Here is a 15714-nt window from a genome sequence, read left to right on the forward strand (position 1 = left end):
AGCCAACCACTTGGCCGAACCAGTATGTGCCGCCGGAGAAGCAAAAGAGAAGAAAGTATGGAAGAAGCGGAATCCGCCGAGAATGGAAGCAGGCTTCATGAGCAGCACGGCGAGAGCAGCAAGCGGAAGAAGCGGAAAAAGGAGGAGAACATGAAGGAGAATAAAAAGAAGAAGAAGAAGAAGCCAACGGTCAGCATCGCCGTGCCGGGCTCCATCATCGACAACGCCCAGTCCCTCGAGCTCGCCACCCTCGTACGTCGCCAAAACCCTAAAGTTGCACAAGGTGATTTTATTATGACCAAAAACTTTAATTCGAATCTTTGCATTTCTCAGCTCGCCGGTCAGATTGCCCGGGCCGCCACTATTTTCCGGATTGATGAGGTCAGTTTTTTCTTTTTTTCGGGTTGATACAAAAGTTGGCCATGAACTTTAAAGTAAATCTTGATTTTGATGTACGTAAAAACCATGCTTTGTGAGTCCGATAACATTTTCACAATCAGAGTCTGATGTTTAAGATTGAGTGCAGTCTTTGATGTTCAGGAATGTTGGAATTAAAATTATTGATGGAGAGGTGTTTGATAAAATGAGTGTTATGCAAAGATTTCATTGATATGGACAGGTGGTAGTATTTGATAATAAAGCTGCATCAGATGATGAATCTTTAGTTACGAACGGTGATGAGAGTGAAATTGGTGCGCCGTTTCTTGTGAGGATTTTGCAATATTTGGAGACGCCACAGTATCTGCGACGCCGGCTCTTTCCGATGCACAATAGCTTGAGATTTGTGGTGAGCGTAGATTTTTTTGTTCCTGAAATTCTTAGTTCGTGTCTGCAAGTGCTTCGACCATTTGACAAATTTCCATTTACTTGTATTTTTGATATTCTTTTCTCATATTACTTTGAAGGGTTTGCTTCCCCCACTTGATGCTCCTCACCATGTACGAAAACATGAATGGTCCCTGTACCGTGAAGGTAGAATCTTTTTCGTTTCTTTTTTTTTCTTCTAACTTTTATTGTGCAAACGCTTGAAGTCTTTTAGTTGGACTATACTGAATGCATATAAAAAAGGCGAAATTGTTCACCTGGAATTTAGGTGATCCAACATTTGTAGATTGATTGGGCATTTCAAAGAAAGAGCATGATATGCATGAGTATTTCCCAATGTGCATGAGATGTTTATGCACAATCCCTTTTATAGGAGAGGTCAAACATCCATTTGACTCCCATTCAAAATGAATTAGTGAATATCATCTATCAAGAATCGCTCTGCCTCTATTTCAAGGCAAAAACAAGTGTGTAACGGCTTACTAATAAAATATTGAATCTTTTTCTATGGTGATCTCTATTGTAAATGTTTTATGCACAAAAATAGAACAACACTAGGAACTTCACTTTTGTTTTCATAATATGACATTGCACCAGGCAGCTAGAAAGAATATGAAGGCCTGTCCCTTGCTTAGTTATTTCAAAATTAAAATATTTTCCCTTCTCAGGAAAGTCATGAGTTTGATTCATGTTTTGTCTGTTTTATGGGACCTAGTGCCTGTTGCAGTTTAGGAGAGACAGCCTTTTACTTGATGACCAAACTATCTCAGCTTAATCCTCTATTTGAAGTAACTTGCATCTTTGGCAAACAAAGTGTTTTTTGATCATCAAGTCAACTTTGTTTTTTTTATCTTCTTTTCTCAATGATCCTACTCCTTTGAATATGTTTTACTGTCACTGTTAACTTTATCCAAATCCTTCTACTTGTTAACATTTGGGATATGAAAAAAATCTATTCACCGATCTGATCAGTTCCAGTTCAATTGAGTGTAAACTTTTGTCGGGGGATATCCTATATATACTCAGAAAGGCGAAAATGTGAAGTCTCAACTAGCAATCAGACTTGCAACATTTCTGAAAATCATTTTTGATTTTTGCTTCCATATTACACAGAGGATGTACATTTTGTCTGAGCATGTTTTTTTTTTGAAGATTAAAGAACAATTTATGAGTACACATGAAAGATACATTTAGTTTCCACAGTTTCCTCAAGTTTTGATTAACTTTTGTGCTGATAAATTTTCATGATATGACGATTATAACATAAATACAGGTGTTACATTGGAAGGGAATCATTTAAAGGGAACGCTTGTAGATGTTGGGTTGAGTAAGGTTTGTTTTCTTTTAAGCTTGTCAGAGCTTTTATTAGCTAAGAAATCTCACAATTAATTTTTCTGATATATCTTGCTCTAATGCTTGAAATAATATCAGAGCTAGCCCGGAATAGGATTACTTGGTGAGTGAATATCTATAAAGCTGATCGGAAAAACTTGGACAACCTCTGATGCTTGTCACAATATGTCTTGCACCGTGTATATGTTTTTTTTTCTTTTTCTTTTTTGTAACTTTTCACGTTTTACTGTCCTTTCAAGAGAAATCTGTACCTTTCAATGTTCATTTGCTTTCAAGCTTAAAGTTTATTTATCTGATTTTACAATGCGAGCATTATCTAGTGTTTGAGATGGGTGATAATTGAAATATTGGTTTAGTGCAACTTGTGCAAGACATGTTGAGTTAAAGGCCAAACTTAAGGCAATCCAAGGAGCCAAAACCCAGCAGTGAAAGAAAAACATTGTTTACCACCAACTCTTCTTGAGCTTGACTATTGACTAAACAAACACATAAAATATCGGTAAGTCATTGAAGGGGCAAAGATGTTGGGATGCTTATGCAGACGTGGATGAAAATATCAAACTTCCAGTGACAAAAGCTTTGCAAAATGCCTAACTTGAAAAACATATCTTAGAGGCATTTCCTCCGCAATGGAAATTCCTAACATGATCAAGAACCTTAGTATGTTCCTGATATTGAGTCTTTCCTTACTAGAAGGACTAAAAAATATTGTTTTTATAGTTTACCAAGCAGGGCTAGGTTTATATTTTGAATTGAATCACAAGTTTCATTGATATGATCTTGTAGGAAAGTTGTAATAAGTCAGTGCTGATAGGATCTCTTTGAGGTACCAGGGCATTAAAGGGGAATTATACTTCAAATCCAGTCTACTTGATAGAAGAAAATTCTGTATGTCAGAGCAAAGTTCAATGACTTTCTTGGGATTTAGTAGAATATGAAAATCAGACAGTCCGGCCCAAATCTATTCTCAGCAAGGGTTAGAGCATTGAGTAATTCAGCTTCTGCTGTAACTTGAACTTGGCATGCATTTTCAGAGTTCTATGTGTATCCAGCTTCATATGTTATTGAGCAGTCAACATAATAATTCTGTTTTTGATGTGCAAAACACGAGAAATTCGGAAAAAAAAATCTATAATTACATTATCAACTTAAAATCAGGAACCCTGTAATGATCTCTGCAATTGAAAGTTTTATAGTTGTTCCCATTATTTTAAATAGTCAATATATCCCATTCCTCTTTACCTAAATGGTAAGTTTTTCAATATGCAACGACTATGATAAACGAGTAAACCAATCCAAAACTTGCATTTAATTCACTTATATGATGATGCAGAATGTTGTGGTTGAGCAAGCTATCGAACCTGGACAGCGGATAACTGTAGCTATGGGGACTAACCGTAATATTGAATCAGGTAAAATGAATTGTTTGTCATTCCATTTATTAGAAAGATTGTATTATATTTGTATTTCATATATTGATACTTTCTAAAATTCGCATTGAAATTTGTTTTGATTTTGCAAATTATAGTCAATTTTCCAAATCATATTCATTATATTAAGTTGTATAAATCATTTGGTTCATCATTTGCTCCAGTTCCATGCATAAGTATTCTTTACGTGGTTTGGATCAATCACTTGTCAATGGTTAAAGCCATTTAAATAGAACTGACATAGCACCATGTCTTATGGTGTCATAATTCATTGTCATCTTTGCTGGAAATGTTGCAGAAAGCACCATATGAAGTTTTTTTTCTAGAAAAAGTGTGTTGAAGAAGTTTACAATGATGAAGTCAAATAATTAAAATGAAATGAGAAAAAATTAAATAAGGATGGTGTTAGAGATCATTTAAAAACCTCCATGGAAATTGTGTCACAGGGGTTTCTATTTTTCTTTTTTTCCCTTTTTTTTTTTGTTTCCGTAATAGTTTCTTGGCATTTTTATAAGCATCTAAGATATGTTCCACTGTCATGGGGTGTTAAAGAAACTATGGACAATAGTCCCTGGTGGGGGGAGAAGGTGTATCATTCTTGTAGCACCTTTCTCTAGGATTGGGAGCTTTCTGATATTCTATTAATGGAAACTATAGGAAATTGGGGAAACATATTGACTTCACTAATGTACAAAATTTGAATTTGCATATAATTGGGTAAGTTAGGTGTTTGCCCACATGCCAATGTGGACAGCTAAAACATCCCAAGGTTTAGGAGATGAATATATGTGCCCATAAAAGGGTGGTGGACAAGAGTAAGTACTACTAAAGCGAGCCAAGTGATAGACCAGGAACTGAAAGGGCATGATGCTGTTGTGGAAGTCCCAAATAGAACACCACTGTTTACTAGCTATCCACATTGGCAATGGATATTGGTTCAAGCCTTTTAGATGCAGAATCTGGAGAGGAACAAATTCTAAGGTTGGTACTGTGCATGGATGTTTTGGTGTGTGCATGTGGGCTCAAAATCCTCAGTAACAACCTAGAGGCAATCTGAGAGTTTTTTATATAAATACCTGGATGCACACACACAATACTGTGCTAGCTACTGGTCATATGGAAGGGGTCAAAAAATAACACAGAGAGAAGATGCTCTAACTTTTTGTGTCTCTATAAAGAACACAAAAGCTTCTACCATTGTTAGCCTATGATAGGCATCAAAGAAACAAAGCAGAAAATAATAAAGGGATAGAAGATAGAGAAAGTAGGAATGAATGTTACAAGCCCATTTTCATTGAAAAGAATGAAGGGGATCTTCTACCAGTTTGGGGGGAAGTTTCGAGCCTCTTAAGACCATGGTTGCTAGAATAGGGTGCAGCTATGAGAGCGAGTACAGGTGTGTATGCAAGGAAGGAGAAGTTTTAAAATTGTTGAATGAAGGAAACACATAGGAAGCATGTGCAGATTTGAGTTTCAGGAGACTTTCCAATGTGGGTATGTTACCAAGGTAAAAGTTTCCTGGTAGAAACCTTGAGGCAAAGGGGCTTCCCCTTAAGCCTAGTATAATGGCTTAAGCCTCTTCTTCGTGCTTTGGTGATGCATGGAAGACCAAAAGGCTGAAAGATACGAAGGTTTTGAAGGGATTGTAGTGGCAAACGTAAAGTTTTAGGGTTAGATGATGGAATGGAAAGGGTGGAGCTAAGTGTAGGTCATCAACTTGGATATGGAGAACAAAGTTAGGTTTCATGGAGTGTTTTCTTTAAGACATGCGAAAGCATTATGTTTTTAACGGAAGACCTAGGGTTTAATAAAAGATTTGAGAGTAGAGAGAGAGTTTGAGTTTTTAAAAGTCTATCTAAGGGCTATGAGATTAAGGTTTTTGTAAGCTAAGGAGATTGGAGGAATGAAGGATGGACAACTTAGCTAACTCAACTTTTCTTAAATGAGAAAAATTTCTTTATTCTTGGGTAAGGGAGTATATATATAGGCAAAGGGAGAGGCGACAACAGTTTTGAAGGTGTCCCAAAAGCTAACATAGTTCCCACACTTGGAGTATCTCATTAATTTGTGAGGGTGAGCCATGGATTAGGGTTACGTATAAAGTGAGGTGAGGAAATGTGGACATGAATGGTGGAGATTTGGCGATGATCAGTATCTTAAGCTAAAGGTGGTCTTATCATTTCTCTACAGAATGGATAGTATTTAGGAAGGTGGTAGTATTGGAAATGTCTAGGTGAAAAGGTAAGAGATTCTCTCTTCCACCCCCTCTTTCTCCCCCGCACGCTTTTTCTTCCTCTCTTTCATGCGCGCTTACTTGTTAACAACTTAGATTAATATAAGGGCATCTCACCTTATGTTAACAATTAGATTAATTTAAGTGTTTCTTTGTTCTTATGTAATAATAGTTAAGATATAATTATGTGTATCTATGAAAAACTGGTCATAGATTTTGCCCATTTCACATAACTAACCTACAAAGAAACATTCTTATGCACTCATTGAATCTATCATAAGTACATACTTTTTTGAGAAGATCTATTTCCCACAAGTATGATGTAGCACTAAGTTTTGTTTTTTGTTCTGAGAAAAAATATTCCTTCGGAGGCTTCAGATCTTTTAAGATTCAAATTGTATGCTTTTGAGATCCATTCCTATAAAATAGGATTCTTTATAATAATAATCCAGTAGAGTTCTACAATGCATTCGTAACAAATTGGTGCTATTTTTTGTTTGATATTGGCTCAAAACTTCAAATCGTGATAAAAGAAGCTTAAAAACATAAATCTGTTATCCAAGGGTGGAGGAAGGCAGGGTTGATGGGAGGTGATTCCCCCCTCGGTGTTTAGTGTTTAAGCATATTATGTAGATATTGCTGATCTTTTCCTCCTCTCTACCCCCCTAAACTTTAGGACTTAACCAAATAATGTTGGGGTTTGAATGAGATTGCCCAGCTACAGCCGTGGGTTAATGTTCATTAAGAAATCTATTTAACCAATCACCACCATCCATATATCTGTCGATGGCTGATCAGCCAAACAAATTCCTTGCTACTTTCACTGGACATACCAGCCCCATGGACTAATCACCGCCGTCCATATCTCTGTGGATTGCTGATTAACTAAACAAATTCCTTGCTACTTTCACTGCACACGCCAGCCCCCATTGACTTTCCAATCCCATGACTTCATGCATCCACGTATCTTCTTATTACCCTAAAATTTTCTTCTATAGGCTTTTGTTTATCAAAACTTAGATCCAACTAGAAATCCAGAAGAAGAAATAATAGGTGAAGAAAAAGAGGTGGAGCGCAGAGATGAAAGAAGTATAGGAAATGGAAGAAAATGAGGAAAATCAATGATGTTCCCGACATCCTAAATATTTATGCAATGCCTTTTTTTCTTTTATTTATCGTCGATCTAGTGCTTTTTCCAGTTTTCTTGCTATTTCAATGAGGGAACCCCAGAAATTTGTATTTTTCCTTCTCACTTCTTAAAGACTATTTCCAACATTTGATGTAAGGAGTCTAAAAGTATTTATAACATGTATTATTTATGGTTTTATAATTCAAATGCTATTTTTGCTTGGGCACCATGTTCAACCAAACAGGGAGATAACTATGCTGTGTAACTTACGCTCCTTGACTTTGCGCTTTTTTATTTTAAAATATTGGTTTGCTCATGTTATACCATGCATTTACTATTGTGAAACATGGTCTTTTAAAATAATGTGCTGGGATAACTTTTACAGTAACTTGATCTTTTTTGTAAGGCCTCCTTGACAGACTTAGCTATCCTAGCACATTATCTCGCTAGTCACTGACAATGTTATAACACCAATAAGACACATCATTCTTCCTTAGCCCCCCACCTTGTTATGATGTATCAAAGTATATTTATATGCTTTCACCAACTACATAAAGATCAGGTGTGGATTTGTTTCCTTCTTATTGATCATTCCTATCAATTGCCTATGCAAGGAAATGGCCTCAACTGTAGACTCTATGCACATATATCTTTGTGCAAGTCCAAACATATTCTCGTGTAAAAAGAAAAAATAGTTCCATGTCTGTCTGTAACTTCAAAATGTGACATATAAGTTCCACTTCACAAAAATTAGTGATATTTGGTATATCATCTTTGATCGTTATTTTTATAACCAACATATATTAGAGTTGAACTGAGATCTGCCAGTTGATTTACCTATCTCGTAACTTTATAGATTGAACAAGTGTAAAAAAAAAAAATGATTATGTGTGTGTCCAAACGGGTTCTCATTTATTTCTCTTTTTTTCTTAAAAAAATGTCTATCACCCTATCTATAACTTCAAAATGCGGCTTATGAGTTCAGCTTTGTAATAATTAGTGTTATTTTGCATATCATCTTTGATATTTATTCTTACAACCAAAATACAGGGTTGAACTGAGTATTCCAGTTGATTTATCTATCTTGAAACTGTATAGGTTGGATAAGTAATAGAAAATTGATTGTATGTGGGTGTCCAAATGAATTCTCATTATTTCTTCTGTTTTTGTTCAAAAAAATAGTTCTGTCACCCTCTCTATAACTTCAACATGTGGCTTATGAGTTCAGCTTCACAGTTGTTAGTGATATTTTGCATATTAACTTTGATCTTTATTCTTATAAACCAAAATGTACTAGAGCTGAATTGAGATTTGCCCGCTGAGTTATCTCTCTTGTAATTGTTTAGGTTGAAGAAGTTAAAGAAAATTGATTTCAAACTCTTAAGAAAAGCCAGTGATCGTTCACAAGGTTGTTTGCAACCTTGTGGAAATCAAAGCCAACCGGTCCATTAACAAAGGATTAAAGCCAAAAGATGTTAAATTCAAACTTTGATTTTACTCAAGATGTTGACTTTGCTTGTAATTTCTTACCAGAAAACCATGTGAGTTTCATTAAACCCTTTATATTGATTTCTTAACTTTTAGAAACTCTTGCTCCATTGCATTTTTTAATGTTTTAATGGAAGGTTACATGTATATTGCATTCCTTGCATGATAAGCCTTTCAACTCAGACATGCCATGATTGATTCAATTGCCCCTTGCAACTATCACGTGGATCCATAATTGTTAGTCCAGAGTTATTTTTGCCTTAAGATTCTTCTGTTGGTGAACATTCACTGTTCAAGTAAGATAGAAATGGGCTACATGTTGCCAATTCTAATAATGCCCCTCATTTACATTTATCCAGATTGTTTGAAAAAAGTTGTTACACCCTCCATCCCAAGAGAACAAATGGGATTGTATTGGGGGTATAAAGTTAGATATGCTTCAAATCTGAGCTGTGTGTTCAAGAATTGCCCATTTAAGGTACAAAAAAGGTTCTTTCTTCCTATCATTTTCCTGTTGATGACCATGCACAAAGAATTGTCTTGTTAATGATTATAAAGATTTTGAATTTCATAGGGTGGATACGATCATATTATTGGAACTTCAGAGCATGGCCTTGTTGTTAATTCATCAGAGCTTATTATACCTCCATTTCGGTACATTCCTTCACGATTCAGTAGTTAATTATTTAAATTGCATCATTTTTTTTACCTAACCCTTATATTGCTTCGTCTTTCAATTTTTGTACCATATAGTCTTCGGTAAAGTTTGGGTGGCAATTTGAACAAATTACTTCTTGACATGCTTAAAATTATAACAAATGTCATGTTTCTTAGTTCATATCATGCTAGATTTCTTAATTGGTCTTTTACTACGTGGCTTTGTAGTGCTCTTTTCTGACTTTATTCACCTATGCTTTGGTACTCTTTTATTGATGTATGTTACACACCCAACTGTCTGTGAAATTGTACATGAAAATAAATGGATGCATAATCTATATCAATTGCCTTGAATTTTCTTGAAAAAGTCTTTCTGTATCTGAATTAGTTTTAGTATGTGTTGAAGCCTTGAAGGTTTCTTGGTTATAGTCAAGTTTGATCATGTTTTATTCATGTCATGTTAATGCATTGTGCCAACCAAATCCAAAGGGCTATTTGGTCTTTAGGCCATTAGTTTTTGTTGCCCTGTTATAGCACATAAAGAAATGGGGTGGCAAGTCTAAGTAGGTGGAGCACCCCTTCTCCCTTAATTTCTTCTCTTCTGTTCCTTAAGTTACAACTTTATTATAAATGCCTTTAATTATATTCATAAATAAACATGTGCATATATCATATATTACATATATATATATATATATATATATATATATATATGCTCTTTTTTCACCAATATTGGCATCATGAAACCTATTTTTCACATTTAAGAAATTCAACAAGCAAAATCCACAAGAAGAGAGTAGCAGCAGCATCGCTGCCACTGCAACAGCCTACAGGTTGCACAACATAGCCAGCGCCTTGCAAGGAAGAGGAGGAGGGTAGGATGCAACAACCAGCAGGGTGCAGGGCCACAACCAAAGCAGAACAAAAGGGGAAAATTAGGGGAAAATAGTTAAAGAATGTTCAGATGAAGAAGAGGTAGGAGTAGAAGAAAAAGAGAAACAACACGAAGGTGAAGAAGAAGATGAAGATTGATCTACAGAAGAAGAAAGGAAAAAATATACACAAACTTGGCACTAGTGCTGGTCATTACAGCCGTTATTGTATTGCATGGCTACTGCTGACCTATCGATAGCCATTGGTCAGCTGCTAGTTACAAGGTTGGTAGTAACCTTCACTGTCCTCTTCCATTTCCTGTATGGCTCATATAGGAAAAGAAAAATGTGAAAAGAAAACCTTCAAGCAATAGGGTTTAAGCAGGCTTGACCCAGGCAGCCCAGTCAAATTAAGCACTCCGGTGCCCACCTAGGTGCCTAGGCAGCTGCTTTTGACAACACTAGTACATTAAGATGTGAGCTAGTGAGATTTTCTACCTCCCTCTAATGCAACTTGCATTCATGGATTATAATTATATTCATGGGTTGGTCTCACGAGGAAAATGAAATTTAATCTGAATGTTCATTATAATTATTTTGTAAAAAATTGTTATAATTGGTAAAACAAGTAAATTCTCAATTCAAAAGGTGAGCTCCTTGTCTTAGTCTTGGATTCTCCAATTCCATATTATGATAGTTTGTGTTAGTTTCTTTAAAATGTTTGATACATGGCAATGAAAATGTCTTTAACTTGACTTAATTTGGCCTAACATGCTGCAAGAAAAGGCCAATTTTTGTCTGTTTAGAACTTATCTACTTCCCACTACTTCAAAGCATTTAAAAGTAGCCTATTGCTGCATGGATGAGTCATTGGATCAAGAATTTGGATATCCAATTACTGTACAACCATGACGACCTCAAAAACAAGAGTTCTCTGATTTGGGTCGCGAATTTTAGAGTTGAGTGGCAGAAGAAATTGGTGTTATTTAACTTGAGGAAGTATCTGTAATGGACATGAAAAGTAACTAATAATTAATTGATATATAAACCCACTTCAAAATAGATAAACAAAAGCTTAGATAAATCATGTTGGCATATCTTTAAAAAAAAAAGGCTGCATATAGATTGATGTTACAAGTCCTGTTTGCTGAGTGATCATGTTGATGACCTTGCTAGTTGATCATGTGGGTTTGTCTTTTTAGTTCTTTAATTACATTTGAATTTTCATGATAACCGGTTACTGCTAGATGTTGATATGTCTAGCTTCTATACAATGCCTCATGGACATTTAATTTTTTTTTCCTGATTTTGTGGATTAAACTCTATAGGGAACTACATTTGATCTTGTTAGCTGATTCATACTTAGTAATACTATGTAATATGTTAATTATATTAATGGACCTTCCAACAGCTAAAATTTTTTGAGTTTCTTAATCTCAGTTTTTGCTTTTTTTTGTTGATTTCCTTTTCTTTTAATTGAATGCTTAATTTTGCAGGCACCTTTTGATTTCCTTTGGTGGACTTGGAGGTTTGGAAGAGAGCATAGAAGAAGATGGTAATTTGAAGGTGTAGATAAAGTCATTAACTTTTAAAACCAGATTTAGGATGTTTGCATTGATGAAATGGTAGAGTTTTAATTATACTAAATATAATTAAGATTTTCCTTTGAACTTTTTCAAGAAATGCTTCATGCTCTTTCAATTGTGATAAGAAAAATTATCTCTGATATGATATTGCTCAAAAGAAATGGCTCAGCAGATGGATACAAGACCAGACCTTAAACATAACTAGCGAGTACCTTATCACTTGCATAGTGTAAGCTTGCCTTGTTGCTTTTTTGAACCTAAGGGTATACTTTTTCAGAAGATCACTACGAATAACAAGCCTGTCTTAGGAGTAGTTGCTGCCATGGATTTGGCCTATTAATGAAGATCACTACGAATAACAAGCCTTGCTTCTATCTATCTGTATTTAACTAATGAAACTTCTATAATTAATTTATTGACATGAGAATGCCAATTACTGTACAAGGGACAAGTCGCTTTATCTTATGTATAGACAAATTTACAATTATCATATGGAGTTTTTTGCCAACAATGTTGCAAATTTGAGAGAGTTTTCAATTTAGCATGCCTTAGATTATAAAATTTTTGCAGTGTTATCATAGACATTGTAAAAAGGAACACAAATCTTTTGTTTCTCTTAGAGGAACCATAACATTTTCAAGTATTCTGTGAAACCGAAATGTGATCCCTCCACATCAGAGTTAGAGTGAAAAGGAGAAATTTCACATTCATCAAACTAGTGCCAGTTAGACCTGTACCATATTGTTGAACTTGCTGATCGTTTGAAGTTCCCAAAAACGACCTTAGATTTGATATATTTAATAGCTGTTATCGAGCAGATATTTCTATGCATTGAATTCTCATTAACATTTTTTTGGGTAAAGATGATTAGTTAGTGGGACTGGAGGCATGGCACATTATGCATGCATCCTTTGCTCACTGGACACAATGTTTTTATCTTCAAGTACCTGGCAAATAGTTGCAAAGATAGCTTGAGAAGTATTATTTCCTAAATTTGAGGCTGTCAATAATATAATTTTATTTTCTTCAATGTAAAGCTTACATATATAATATTGCCACTTATAAGTCCTCTTTTGGTGAAACTTGTTGCAGGGAAAAAGTGTTCATGATGTATTCAGTTCTTACTTGAACACATGTCCTCTTCAGGGAAGCAGAACAATAAGAACCGAGGTATCTGGTTTTGGCAGATCAAATTGCTTGTACTTCCAACTTTTCATTGACATTTGCAATCATTTATATCTTAAATCTTGCGACATAATTCATCTTCAGGAGGCCATTTTTATATCCCTACAGTATTTCCAAGAGCCAATAAAGCGAGCAGCATAATGAGACAAAGGAAAGGTGTGCAAGTCACTCAGCTTTGGAAAAGCTTAAATGAGATTGTGTTCCTGTCTATTGAAATCTTTCAAGCAGCGTTGTTTTTGGGGAGTGACATGAATGGAGGATATCAATTGGTTTCCAAAATGCTTTCCTCTTAAAGCTTGTGAATTTGTGAATTTTTCAATGAAAAATGGAAGCCATGATTAGTGTTGGAAGGAGTACTTCATGGAAGCAACTAGACACGGGATGGTCAAGTGATCAGGATAGAAACAAGCTGAAAATGTAGAATTTTGTCAAAAGGCACTATAATTTGTTTTCCAAATTCTTACAAATTTGATGAGGATATGGATGTCTAGAAATTATAATAACAAATCCTCTAACCATTGGGGCACTCCAAGAAAACACTGGTTGCATATTCTTTAAGGGCTTAAGGCTGTGTTTAGAAGCGGAATAGAAGATCGGGAATAGTTGGATTTGTTATCTTAAAATGTTAACCACTGAGCATGCCTTGGATTTTATTATGATTTAAAATCAAAATTATAGTTGTATGACAACTACTTCGGTTGGTAAAATTGCTATGCTCGGTTATCAATATCTGGATAAAAATCTAGCCTTTAACCGGATTTTGGTGGGAACTCCCATTATCCTAATTTTCTAAAAAAATTTCAATGATTAATAAAATAAATGGAACATGATTGCATGATTGCATCACACTAGGTGATTGGTGCCTTTCCGGGACTTGAACACGACATCGAGCATAAGTTGAGCCTAGTTGACACGAACTCTCTTTGGAATGGCTTTAAATATTTTGGTACCTTAGATTTTCGAAACCGTTATTTTCAGTTATCATGACTCAAAGTCTTATTAAGATCGTCTAAGACCTCCAGTATGCCGATTTTTGGACATGGCAATAAGCATGACATTCCATAAGTTGACTTTCATTAGAATACCTTTAAATTTGTCAACATCCAAGTTTAGAAGGTGAAATATTTATGAAGTATGGCTCAAAGCTTGGCGTCTCAATTAGTTCTCACAAAATGACCACCAATGGAACAAATTTAAAGTGGGTTTTTTCAAACTTGGAATGAAAATAGGTGTCCACAGTTGACGTCTCCCAGCTTCTTGGGCAAGTAGGAGCCGAGCTTGATTGTCAAGCTACTGGCACTTTTCCTAGTAGTCTCCTTGACCTTGCCTCGTCTTATGGCATGTACACCAAACCTTATCCCCCTTTCATTATCTTAAGAAGGAGGTGCCAATTCTAAAAACCTCATCAAAATTAACTTGGAGCACCTCATTTTGGATGTCTATAGAACTAAATACTAAAGGTAACATGATGCTTTGCATTTTCAAGAATGCCTGATAGGGTGGCTGTGTGCTTTTGAAACTAATTTCCCTGATAGCACCAAGCATGGTATATAAGTTCTCTTTCATAATTCAACCATGTCTAGAATAGCTTTAGATGTATTGACATGCATAGATGGCTTCACCTAGATTTCAAATTCTCGGCGAATGAACCATACAAATGCTAAAATGCACCACCTTTTCAGGAATGCTTGATAATTGTTTGCTTTTAGAATTATTGATTGTAGGAACAAGACCCACACTATAAATCTCCCCTAAGGTATGGGCCAATGAGAATTTGACATCTACAAGTTAGGATTCTATGTTCTAAGATAAAAGATTATGTTAAAGCATACTATTTTTTATTTTTTTGATTTTTATGTGATTATTTTTTTTATTTTTGATGCAAGTTTTTTTATGTGATTGTCATATTAGGAAAACATTGAATGTCGACCAAAGCACATTGTGGTCTTTCCTTCACAAATAGTAAATACCATGCAGTGTATTGATGAGCAACTTGAAGCCATACAACTTGAACTTTATGTATTAAGATATGGAAATTGACCACCACCTTAAAGTTAGTAAATACCATGCAGTGTATTGATGAGCAACTTGAAGCCATACAACTCGAACTTTATGTATTAAGATATGGAAATTGACCACCACCTTAAAGTGGCGCGAGCCGGCTGGAATCAAACAATGGTCGACTTTTCCACTGGCATCGACACTCTTGAAGGATATGAGATCCTTTCTTAACTAGGCCAAGGATTTGGTAGATAACCGAAGGTAAATAGAATGTAGAGGTGATCTTCCGAATCTTCTTGTTCATATTATTATCATTATTTTGTTTGGTTTTCTTCTGTTTTCTTGAAATCACTGTCGTTCTATCCAAAGCTTCATGCAAAGGTTTGTACTTGGTTTTTTTTTCCTTTTACAATGAATGCCAGAGCAATGGATGGATCATGAAGCTTTCTATAGCCTACATTTGTTACAATGAATTATAGTGGTGTGAAATTTTTTTAAAAAAATGTTGAATCTAATGAATATGTCCTTTTAGACCATTGGTTTGCTGCAAAGATTTGTTTCTATTGGTATAAGTTGCAAAGCCTCTTTACCATATAGAAAGAACCTAACATTAGAAAACTTATAGGGTCCATGTCAAACTACATTTTTTTTAGATTCTCATTGTGATCCACCACCAATAGATGTCGGCCATTATATCCTTATTATGTATTTCCATGAACATTGATGAATATAGATCACATTTTGCAACGATGAGTTTCTCCTTCACTTGTTTTTGTTAAAACATGATTTGAAGAGGATTCAGGGAATAAAAAATAAACTAGTGTGGTTTGAAGTTGTTATATTTGCTTTTGTATTTTATTCAATTGTGTTTTTTATTCGATCAGGTATATAGATATCTGCTAGTTTTCTGAGTAACGTGCAGAATTCTCTAGCTTGAGCATTACTAGCATAATAT

At 35.1% G+C, this 15714-nt stretch overlaps 1 protein-coding gene across 2 annotated transcripts; it reads left to right on the forward strand.

Moving 5' to 3' along the window:
* On the forward strand, nucleotides 1-13373 carry LOC103695746 (putative methyltransferase C9orf114 homolog). 2 transcript variants are annotated; one of them, XR_602288.3, is made up of 11 exons: nucleotides 1-252; nucleotides 334-381; nucleotides 620-787; nucleotides 906-972; nucleotides 2099-2157; nucleotides 3512-3590; nucleotides 8818-8936; nucleotides 9033-9112; nucleotides 11484-11542; nucleotides 12666-12743; nucleotides 12843-13373. XR_602288.3 is itself a non-coding variant. In XM_008777151.3 (11 exons), exons 1-11 carry the CDS (start codon nucleotides 25-27, stop codon nucleotides 12897-12899), a joined length of 1053 nt encoding a protein of 350 aa, XP_008775373.2. In that variant the 5' UTR covers nucleotides 3-24; the 3' UTR covers nucleotides 12900-13373. The 2 variants fall into 2 exon arrangements, 1 of the variants encoding a protein (XP_008775373.2); XM_008777151.3 differs by having other exon boundaries at nucleotides 3-252; nucleotides 11484-11553.
* Nucleotides 13374-15714: the final 2341 nt, after the last annotated feature.

The sequence above is a fragment of the Phoenix dactylifera genome, chromosome 12 (genome assembly GCF_009389715.1).
Source record: "Phoenix dactylifera cultivar Barhee BC4 chromosome 12, palm_55x_up_171113_PBpolish2nd_filt_p, whole genome shotgun sequence".
Lineage (NCBI taxonomy): Eukaryota > Viridiplantae > Streptophyta > Magnoliopsida > Arecales > Arecaceae > Phoenix > Phoenix dactylifera.